This window comes from Macrobrachium nipponense, chromosome 3 (genome assembly GCF_015104395.2).
Source record: "Macrobrachium nipponense isolate FS-2020 chromosome 3, ASM1510439v2, whole genome shotgun sequence".
NCBI lineage: Eukaryota > Metazoa > Arthropoda > Malacostraca > Decapoda > Palaemonidae > Macrobrachium > Macrobrachium nipponense.
The window spans coordinates 91,150,859-91,162,387 of NC_087202.1; the positions used below are offsets into that span (position 1 = coordinate 91,150,859).

An 11,529-nucleotide genomic window follows, 5' to 3' on the forward strand; every position below is an offset into this window, starting at 1 on the left:
TTTGCTGTGTTTACATGAAAGTATTACAGAACTGTAATATTTGAAAATTAATAAAGCTTTTTTTCATCACAAAAATTTATTTTGTCACAAAAATATACTCATTATGTACGTATGAAAAATACACGTACATGTATGTACTGCGTGCCGCAGACAGAAAAATACGTACCCTGCTGCAAATATGTATATAATCATTGTCTTACGTACTTTAGATATGGTCTGCATACTTTTATTATCATCCTAAAACAATTTATGTACGTACGTACATACATACGCTCGTATCATAATTAGAAATCATCTTAAAAAATTTCATAAAATGTACAGCCTGCACAATGCGTACCCAATTGACCCAATACGTATTTATGTAAGTTCAATGGCAGTGTTGCTAAACTAACGCATTTCACGCTAGATCTGTTGTTTTCAGATTTAATCTAGCACCATTGTTTTCCAATTTGCACGGTCGCGCAATCCTAGAGATTTTTATGATTATCTAACATGAAATTTGGCGTGTTATCGAAGGTAATGAACAAATTATTAATAATATATTAACACAGTGGTGCTTAAAAATCTGCCCTGACGCCAATTTTACAAAAACAACAACTGTCACGTGTGTGGCACACTTTTGAATGTCTTTGAGACAAACCCTAAGGCTATAATTATAAGATTAGTATAGGGGTTGTTTTTCATTTCCAGGTACTACTTAAATCTCCTTCCTACATCCGCCCTGCTCTTGATCTCTCTCTCTTTTCTACATTTTACAGTTATCCAAGCGAGAGTTTTTTTTTATGGGATAACATAGGCCCTCCAATTGCTTTTTCATCTGGAAAATATTTATTTTGTATACAATTGCCTTTCTCGGCTGTGAAGTTGATGTCTATCCGTGGCTGTGAGATGACCAGGAATGACATGTAAGTCAGTGTCAAAGTAACTCTACACTTCAGTCAGACCAAAACTTTGTTGCCATATCGTATTCAAGCAATACATATTCTGTTATTGTTTCCTATCTATCATTTTGTGTGTGAGAGAGAGAGAGAGAGAGAGAGAGAGAGAGAGAGAGAGAGAGAGAGAGATGGCTGTACGTATACGATTGTTTATTTTCTCAGTTGCCAAACTCACTCTGTTATGCTTTAGTATTTCATATTATCTTGCTCACCAATTTATACCTACGATATTTTTATTCAATTCATTACATTAAGATTTATAAGGAATGTCTAATAAACAGAATAACCATATCATTATGAAATGTCCTTGTACGAATAGTTAACACATAAAAATTCGCATCCGCGAATAGCCGGGGATGACCGCGAATAATTATGTATATGTTCCACAGAGAAACCCGCGAATGGGCGAGTCCTTCCGCGAATAATTTCTAGATAGGTTCCAAAGAAAAACCCGCGAATCCGGGGGGTCCACTGTAAAGTATAAAAAAGTAAAAAAAAAAAATGTAAAAATAACAAAAAGACAGAAATTTTTTTTTAATTTTAAGTTTTTTGTAAAGTTAAGTGTTACAATTTTGTTAATGTGTTTCGTAAAGTTTAGTTTATGTGTTTCGTAAAGTTGAGTGTACGTACGTACCTGCCGTTTGTCCTCCTCCTCTGTCGCCACTTTCGGAGATAGCCTCACTCGAAAGGTAAGTTTCCACGTTTTACTACGTACGTACGTATGTACATACAGTATTTCTTGTATACCATGAACACTAATACACTTTATTTACAGGTATATTAGCAGTATGTATTAAGTTAGATATTGAATGGTCCAAATTGTAGTATTTTATTGTTTATAGGTCAATTTAGCTTTATTATGAAATTTACTGGGGTGTTTTTGGAGGGCTTGGAATGGATTAGCCATTTTACATGTAAAATGCGGTCCAAGATACAAAAAGCTTATGATACGAAGGTCACCTCAGAACGGATTAATTTCGTATCTCGAGGTACCACTGTATTAACATTATTTTTAAGATTATCAGTATGACCATTCTTCTTGTTTCTTGTTTTAAGTGTTTTACTTCAAGTTGAATTTTCTTTTTCAGTATCCTTGACGCGGACCACAAAGAAAGGGCTGGAATTCAAGCAGAATTTGGTTGATGTAATCCGTGGTTGTGTTGACCAGTATGCTCGGATATTTGTTTTTAGCACACATCACATGCAGACTAATAACCTGAAAGATATGCGTCTAGAATGGAGCCACAGTAGGTGAGTACTGTGATGCTGTTTCATCTTTTTTATGACCAATGAATTCTTTCCTTGAAAGTAAGCCTTGAATTCTAATGGCCTACAAGGTCTATTTTTATATGAATTCTATGTAGTAATATAAATCATGTAGCAAATCAAAATATTTTTTCATTTGAATTTCAAACATTTTGTTCCAATGGAAACACAAACCATCTTTAATTTAATATTATCATCTTGAAACAAGAGCCAGAAATAGTTATTGAATTTCAGGGAACAATATGTTTACGGAGAGGCGTGATTTGGGAATAAGGGGGGGGGAGCTCCCCCACCTGCTGTCTCCAAGAATTCAGCTGCTGTCAAGCAAGACATCTTGCTGCACAACTGACTAATAACCAGAACTTGCATATGTTATAGTGGAAATGCAAGCTTGAGCCTTTTATATATTGGAACGTTGTGGTACCTAATGAGTTACAATCTGGTAGATCATACATATGTGTTCTCTCTCTCTCTCTCTCTCTCTCTCTCTCTCTCTCTCTCTCTCTCTCTCTCTCTCTCTCTCTCTCTCTCATGCATTATATCACAAAATGTGCAGGTTGCATGTTGCCAATTATAGACTTATTTAAGATTCCAGTTTAGATCACAGAATCAACCACCATTCTTTATAAAAGACAAATCTTATAACTTTGATTGTTGTTACACTAAAGTGATAGCTTTTCTCTTTACAGAATTATAAGAATTTTGAATAATTAGCTAATGACCGAAGGTTGAAATTTTGGCAATTATCGTTATTTATATGAAAATATCTCAAAACTGATAAAAGCTACAACCATGGGTTGTTTTTAGTTGTATTGTGCATGAAATTGCGCACATTTCCATATATAAACTTTATATAACGGCTAATTTTAAAATGGTGCAAACATTACCACAATCGCATGTATGATTTTTTTCGGAAGAGTTACCGCGCGGACGTAAGGAAAAAGTTTTTTCATAAATTCACCATAAATCGAAATATTGTGCTAGAGACTTCCAATTAGTTGCAAAATTAAGGTAAATGATTGAATATTACTAAAATATAAGAGTTTTAGCTTACAATTGCATTTTTCGACCATTTCGGTAGAGTCAAATTTGACCGAAGGTTGAAATTTTGGCACTTATCGTTATTTATATGAAAATATCTCAAAACTGATAAAAGCTACAATCATGAGTATTTTATTGTTGTATTCTACATAAAAATGCGCACATTTTCATATATAATACTTCATGTAACGGCTAATTTACAATGGTACAAAAATTATGTCAAAGTGATGAATAATTTCCGAGATGTGTCACAGATACTTTTTAGTGCTGCAAGAAAGAAATTCACGCTTGCGCGCCTGCGTAACGATTGTAAACAAAACAACACCTTGATCCGTGAACTCCCAGCATCCCCCAAGGCGCGTGATTCAAAAGTTTTAGGCTGGTAGGCCTGTAAGTATTTTTCCGCGAATTTAAAAAAAAAACTTTTGTAAGTCGACGTAAAATACGTCTAGTCTGCACACGGGAGACAAAAATGTCGACGTAAAACCTACGTCCATAGTTCGGCGTAAGAGGGTTAACCTAAGAGTCCAGTAGCCTCTCAGACAGCACGCTCGGTAACGGCAAGATTCGTTCCTGATTTCGTTACCCATTTAATCACTATGCCAATTCCACGACTCTCATATCGCAAAGAGCATCAAGAATCTCTTTTTTCGCTCCTGTTCGCGTTAACAAAGAGAACCTATTTGGAAAAAGAGGTTCGATGCAAGATTTTGCATGTCCGTGAGAACCTTCTCGATCGACGATAATAACTGTTAACGTATGTCTAACATTTATTGCAAAGAGTTGTGAGAACCTGCGAAAAGTCTTCTTCATAGATCTCTTAGCAAGGTAGAAGACGAACAGGCTTCCTGTTGACTGCTTCCTTTTCCTCGAATCAAGAGAGGTAGCAATATACGCCATCTTTATTTTATAGGAATAAACTTTAGTCTTTTTTCCCCTAAATATAAATTCTTTACAGAATTTAAGATAAAGGGCGTCAAAGAAAGAGAGGATAATACTTTATGCCTCATTTTGGCCTTAGAGAGGTTGGATTCACAGAGGTCACGTTCTTCTCACAGCATGTTTTGGAAGTCTTTTCCAAGACAGTCTGAATATTCTATCAGCATCTATTATAAATGGACCTTAACAACCTCTCCACTCTGAGTCTGTCTGCGTGCAGACTGACCAGAATTGGACGTGAATGAGAGGATTTTTCAAGGTGAATGACAATAGTCATGGCCAGGACATAGAATTGCTGCAGATTCGTGTTTGATGGAAGAGAAATGCCTCCTCTTCCAATACCTCTGTGAACCACATATAGGTTTTTTTCTTCCTTTTCAGAGGGAAGAATCACCTTTGTATATATCTGCTATCAAAGAGCGCAGTAAAAGGCTATAGTACTCTGTCTATACAAGGAGAATTAGAGATAGCAGCAGGATTAGATACATTCGGGATCTTATACAATACCCTCAATACGACAAGAGTAGGATATCATGTACTTCGAATGGGATCTTTTGTGGCCTCAGATTCCGTGTTCCGACAAGATGGAACTGCTCCTCATCAAACTTCTTTTGAGAAATTTTATGAGGGAATTCTTTGTTTTCTCTTGGCCCTTAACTACCAAGAAGACAAGTGAATTTTTTGTGCATTGGAATCTCGCATCAGATTCAATGGAGACTCGGCAATGGGTTCTTGCCAGAATATTATGTCTGGCAAAAGAACTAAAACCCTCTATTCCTGACTCAACGATTTCAGATAAAAGTTTCGTTGCCCAGGCAGGGTACTTACGTTTTCACCTACATAAGAAGAGATGGTTTAAACGTTTTGCCTACAAAGTCTTTGGGATGCGATGAGGGCTCGAAATGCTTCCCAGAAGGTATTCAGAGGGATACAATGAAGAGCTAGAAATCAGGAGTCCTCCCAATTTAAGCTCGGAGTCTCCTTCGACTTCAAAGCCCCTTCCCTTCCTTCGGACAAGGATAGGGAAGATTCTGCAACGAGGAACTTCATCAACAAGTAAGAAGAGATCTCGTTAGCAACGGAAGGATTCAAGAAGGATCCTCCTCGGAGGAAGACTCTTATCTCTCGTACTGTTAGATGTCCTATCGTCTAATGGATGTAGTTTACTACAATCACCTTCCCCATTGCCAGAGAGGCAAAAAAGCTCAAAGTGGAAGAATTTCTTCCACCTTTCTCCAGTCTCCTTGAAATAAAATATTGTGGAGATTCAGGACTTTTGACAATGTAGTGCCAACCAGGCGCCCAAATGCCAAAGCAGGCGTAAAAAAACGCCAGAGGCAGACAGTTTCAATGAACACTGTCATTGTCTGATGAAGAGAAAGAGGGGGCCTCCAACCTAGCGCATCAAGGCGAACAAATCGGATAGATAAGAGTGTCCGATGTGGACATCGCCAGACATCCTCGAGACTCTATCAAGCAAGCTCGAAGCTCCAGCAAGTGGAGAGGAGTCAGCCAGGCGCCAGGCGCCAAATAGTGCCAGTCTGGAGCCAGGCGCCAGCCATGAGTCAGGCGAAAAGCGCCTTCCAGGAGCTAGGCTCCAACCAATGCGTCAGGCAGGCGCGAGGCGCCAGCCAGGCTCGAGGCGCCAGCCAGGCTCTAGGCTTCATCCAGAAGAGATCCATTTCAAAGAAAGCCCTGGTCTTCCTTGAAACAAGTGTGATCGCTAAAGTACAGTAGTACCTCGAGATACGAAATTAATCCGTTCCGAGGCGGCCTTCGTATAATGAGTTTTTCGTATCTTGGATCATATTTTACATGTAAAATGGCTAATCCGTTCCAAGCCCTCTAAAAACACCCCATTAAATTCATAATAAAAAGCTAAATTGACCTATAAACAATGAAATACTACAACAATTTGGACCATTCAATACCTATATTAAGAATAAAAATCCAAACCTGTAAATAAAGTGTATATTAGTGTACAAGAAATATTATTACTGTAATGTAAAATGTCGAAGCTTACCTTTCGAGTGAGGCTATCTACGAAAGTGGCGGCAGAGGAGGAGGAGGAGGACAAACGGCAGATACGTACACTTAACTTTACGAAACATAAAAAATGTCAAAAAAACAAACTAAACTTTACAAAACACATTAACAAAACTGTAACACTTAACTTTACAAAAAACTTAAAATAAAATTTATTTTGTCTTTTTTTGATTTTACATTTCGTTTTACTTTTTTTGTGGTTACGTAATTTCAATTTCTTCACCACCGAATGGATGCCAGTCCGTTTACGGAATTTTTCGAACCACCCATGAGAAGCCTTGAACTCTGGGGTTGCCGTTGATGTCCCCTCTCCGCCGTCGTCTTTGGCTTGGGCAATCAAATCGCCAAAAATAGCGCTGGCCTTCTGGCAGATTGCCGTCTCGGTTATCGTATCGCCATCGATTTCTTTGTCCTCGATCCATACAAGAAGCAGCCTTTCCATTTCATTATGCACATGGCTCCTCTTGTTGGACAAAATAGTGACGCCCTTGGAAGGTGTAGCTGCTTTGTTTTGATGGCTTCCTTTCTGCTTAAGGATGGTGCCTATCGTCGACGGATTTCGGCCGTATTCCTTAACGATCACACTCAACCGCAAGCTAGCTTCATACTTTTTTATTATCTCCATTTTTGTCTCCATAGAAAGCATTCTCTTCTTTCTGTGAACTTCAGCAACTTTCTTGGGACCCATGACTCTATGTACTGTACGTAATTAAGTTACGTTCTCACAACACGATAAAGTAGCACAACACGATAATATGTACGTACTGCAACGAAATCACTAATGAATTTACGTTACTAAACGAAATCGTTGGAGCGAACAAATGCCGATTGCGTACAGTAAAGTTTCGGGTGCGAAGTGGCTGAGGTAAAGCACGCCAACATGTAGTACGTATGTATAGAAGATGCATGATGGGAGGGATGCTGTCCAATTAGAGAGAAGGATTCATGGCTTGGCTAGCATCAGGAACCAATGGGAGAGCAGGAGGATGGTGGCGAGTCTACTATAACTAAGATGGCGGCGTGCGGCGCGAGTTTCAAAATTGTTATGGGGCGAATCTTGGACTTTCAGAAACCTTTCGTATCTTGAAAACTTTTCGTATGTAGAGCAGTAAAATTTTTCGTCTTTGCTTTCGTAACTTGGATTTTTCGTAAGTTGAGCCTTTCGTATCTCAAGGTACTACTGTACTTCATGAGTAACTTGATGATTCCTTCAAACAGCTGAGAATTAAAAGCGCATGAAGTGCGAGCTTTTATGAATTCTTGTTCTTTCTGTAACACTATGTCATAAGGACATATTAGCTGTCACTTACGGGAGATGCAACTCTGTGTTGACTTTCCATTACACGAAGGAGGTCAAGTTGACCTACGAGAGTTCCTTCTCTCTTGGTTATACGTGTCTACGGATACGTTCCTGGGATAGGGAGCCGACACTGATCCTTAACTAAGTGAGTTAATTTTTATTTAACTTAGTGTTTTTTCTTTGGGTTGTTTGAAAGGAGTTTGGGGATAGCTCTTTTCAAACTAAGCACAAACCCTCGTGTTAGGATCAGGTGATCGGGATCAGTGTTGTGCTCCTTAATTATGCCACTAGGCATAGGTGTACGTATTGTCATGTAAGTGGATAAGACCCCATTGACAAATGACCATCAGATTCTGTCGAGTAAGTGGATAAGACCCCATTGACAGATCTACAAGAACTCTTAGCCATAGGTGTCACATCCTCGCTGAGGCTCTTGAGACGAAGCAGACTACTAGCAATAGCTAGGAAGTCGACCCTTCGTCTAAACACATAGGAACCAAGGTTTTATTTATTTATTACCTACAACGTATGTTGTTTACCTGTCTAATCAGTAATTAGCTGTCTCTTACCCTCCGCCAAAGGTGCCAATCAGCTAAGTAGTATATATCTGACAGGGAAGTTGAATGTATGAAAATGATATTGTTATTGTACAATAAAGTTTCATACATACTTACCTGGCAGATATATACGATTGAATGGCCCACCCAGCCTCCCCTCAGGAGACAGGTGGAAGAGAAAATCTGGTTCTAGAAGGTAATGGTTCCTATTCCTGCCACCCAGCGGCGGGACGGTAGATCACCTGACCTACCTACCTGTAGCGTGTGCCGCGAAATTCGAATTTCTATCGGGGACGACGGAGTCTATAGCTAAGTATATATCTGCCAGGTAAGTATGTATGAAACTTTATTGTACAATAACAATATCATCTTTCCATTTCTTTAAGATCCCAGTCCATGTACTCATTACAAGACAAACTAACTGAACATACTTGACCCCCTGCAAGAGGAACAAGTGTGCGAATCAAACTTCGCTGAAGTTAGTTTAGTATTGCAGCCAGTGCTGCAATATCGAATACTTGTTGAACTTTTGTCAGACATACTGCAATAGTAACAAGTTGAAAAGCAAAGTCATGGTTGTGAAGAGTGACAGTCAATTATTATGTTATTAGTAATCAATCCTAGATATCTACATTGCAGAAAGGCTACTGAAGCAAAATATTTCACCAGTTTCAAGACAATCCACCAAAATCAATGGAGAATCAATTTCAAAAGTCGAAGTTGAAAGCCGGCAGAAACAAATTGGTTTGCTTTGCTCAGTTGTTCCTCTCTTTCCCGGAAGTAGGCAGGACTAGTTACCTGATCAATTTAATAAATCATGATTTATTAAATTGTCTTTGTAAAAAGAGAGTACACCTTCGAGTTTCACCTCTGACATTCTCTTGCATTTACGTTTGTTTATCTTTGTTTCGGCAAGAATTTCATCATGCCAAAGAGGAAAATACATGGAAAACATCTTGCTAACATACAGAAGAAGAAAATTCGCTGTAATAAGCCGAGTTAGTGAAGGGGAGAGAGAGAGTTGTGTAGGAAGGAGTGCCCCATCTTGCCTCAAGCAGTGCCCCAGGCTACGATGTATGAGCAAAGGGATCATCATTTATGATTAAATTATGATAAATAAAATAGTTTTGATTTATTAATATACAAAAAAAAATATACATTCATAATAATCATTATTTATTAACATTGTTTTTATAGAAATACGAAGGAAAACTTTGAACGCCCGTATTTCAAAACTATACTTATTGACCTTCAAAATCTATCTTCTTACTTAGTTTTAAAGCTATAACATTGGAATTTGGTATATAACTCAGAAAGACATTATAGAAGAATCAAATAGAGCACTTTTTTCCAATTTTTGTTTCATCTTTTTTTTTTATAAATTTTTTTCTCCTGATTTATAGGGTTTATTTTTTTACCATATTGAAAAATTCATATCTAGCAAAAAAAATGACTTTTAGAAAAAACTCCTCATTCGATTAGAGGTCTACATCAGGTCTATATATGGTAGTAATCTTAGGTCTTAATATTAAATATCAAGGGAAGAGATAGAATTTGAAAAATGGTTATTTTCGGGATAAATTGCCCTGGCGTCACAAAACCGAAGGTCAGAGGCGAAAATCATATGTGGTTTGGAGATGTCCCAAGTCATCTTATTAAGTGATATGAATATCAAAGTCCTGTCCTTAAAAAATGGCATTAGCCGGCCGGCCCCCTTAACTGGACACCTTTGTATCTTACCTAAGATGATTGTGTGGATGAGAGTATGAGTGAGTTGGCTGGTCTCCTTCTTCCTTAGGGCGGTTTAAGGAATAGACACATCATTCGCTGGACTGGTCTGATACAGGTGAGTAAGGTAGTCATACTGATAGTGTGGTTGTGTAATACAAATATCTTGCCAGCTATTTGGTAGCATATGCTCCACTCCTTGGCAAGGAGGGGTTGAAAGTAATACAAACCCTGGTGTCTTTGTTTGTTATTGGACAGTCAAAGTTTCTCTTTGGTTCCTTATACAATGGTTCTCCCATGTGTCATTGTACGTCACTCAGGTTCTGAGTGGTTAGATATCAATTTATCTAGCTTCTCAACGGGCTTCAGGCCCTCTCCAGAAATCATTTCTTCTGGGAGCTGGACTGGTGGGTAGGCCCCCAGCCAGTTAGGATGTCTTGTATCTCCCTCCAAGTATGAGTCTTATCCTATTGTTAAGACCTAAGGTTTGTTCACGTATGAACAAATGACAAACTTTCTAAGACAATTTGTATTTTTCATAGCTGCAAACCTGAGTCCTTAATGTTATACTGCCTGCCTCTGGCCGCCCCTCTGTTTGTTAAGTCATCATGAGTTGGGAAAGACTGGTGTAGTGGCGTGATCCTTGACCACTCCTCACCCAAGCTACGCATGCGTTGCCAGATATCACAAGATTCCTTGCTTTCATGTGCTTTTTAACTGGATCCACCTAGGCGCTAGAAATTATCCTATTGTTAAGACCTCAGGTTTGTAGCTATGAAAAATACAAATTGTCTTAGAAAATTTGTCATTTTTTGAATGCTGAGAATTTAATATCTGAAGTCACTGTACTGTACATGACTCATGCCCATAAATCAAAATATTCCTAATCATTATTACCTTATAAATTTTGATTTTTGTATGTATAGAAAAATTGCTATTATTCCAAATATTTTTAAGCATTTCCATTGCCTGATGATCCTTTTGTAATTTTCCCATAAATTCTGTACTCAGAGAACCATCCTTATCTAAATAAATTTGTATCTGTTTCAGGTTTTTTTTAGGAAAAAATAAAGTAATGGCCTTGGCCTTGGGACGTACTCCTGAGGAGGAAGTATGTGAAAACATCCACAAGGTTTCTAGCAAACTAGTTGGACATTGTGGTCTTCTTTTTACAAATTCTACAAAAGATGAAGTTCTTGAGTAAGTACATATTATTGTTTTCGTTATCAGACTTGTAAGTGTACAGATATTTGTTCCCGCACAGCGAGGGGTGACAACCAGCAGTTGTTATGTCCAAAAACAAGATTTTGATTAAATTGCTTCTAAAGACTTTGTATAGTCATAGAAAATACCGAAAGTGGAAGTACAGTAGTACCTCGAGATACGAAATTAATCCGTTCCGAGGCGCCCTTCGTATCATGAGGTTTTCGTATCTTGGACCACATTTTACATGTAAAATGGCTAATCCATTCCAAGCCCTCCAAAAACACCCCAGGAAATTATATTTCCAGGCCTACAACACATGTTCTAGGGTTACAACACCGATCCGATGGAAGAAATATGACTCCAAAAAGGCAAAATACTGTACATACTTGAGTAATATTCAACTGCATGTAATGTTCAACCCCATTTTTACTGCATATATTAGGACTTTAGCATATGTCCCTTAGCAATAAGCCTAGCCTATGTTAGCGGTTGCTACTGTAGCCTAGTC

At 38.2% G+C, this 11,529-nt stretch overlaps 1 protein-coding gene across 1 annotated transcript in view; it reads left to right on the forward strand.

Moving 5' to 3' along the window:
• The window catches only part of LOC135221886 (mRNA turnover protein 4 homolog), a 48,445-nt gene extending 37,426 nt beyond the window's left edge, over positions 1-11,019 (forward strand). The window contains exons 2-3 of the mRNA XM_064259845.1: positions 2,027-2,189; positions 10,866-11,019. Of these exons, the coding sequence (XP_064115915.1) occupies positions 2,027-2,189; positions 10,866-11,019 (317 nt within the window). The remainder of the gene's footprint in view (positions 1-2,026; positions 2,190-10,865) is intronic.
• Positions 11,020-11,529: the final 510 nt, after the last annotated feature.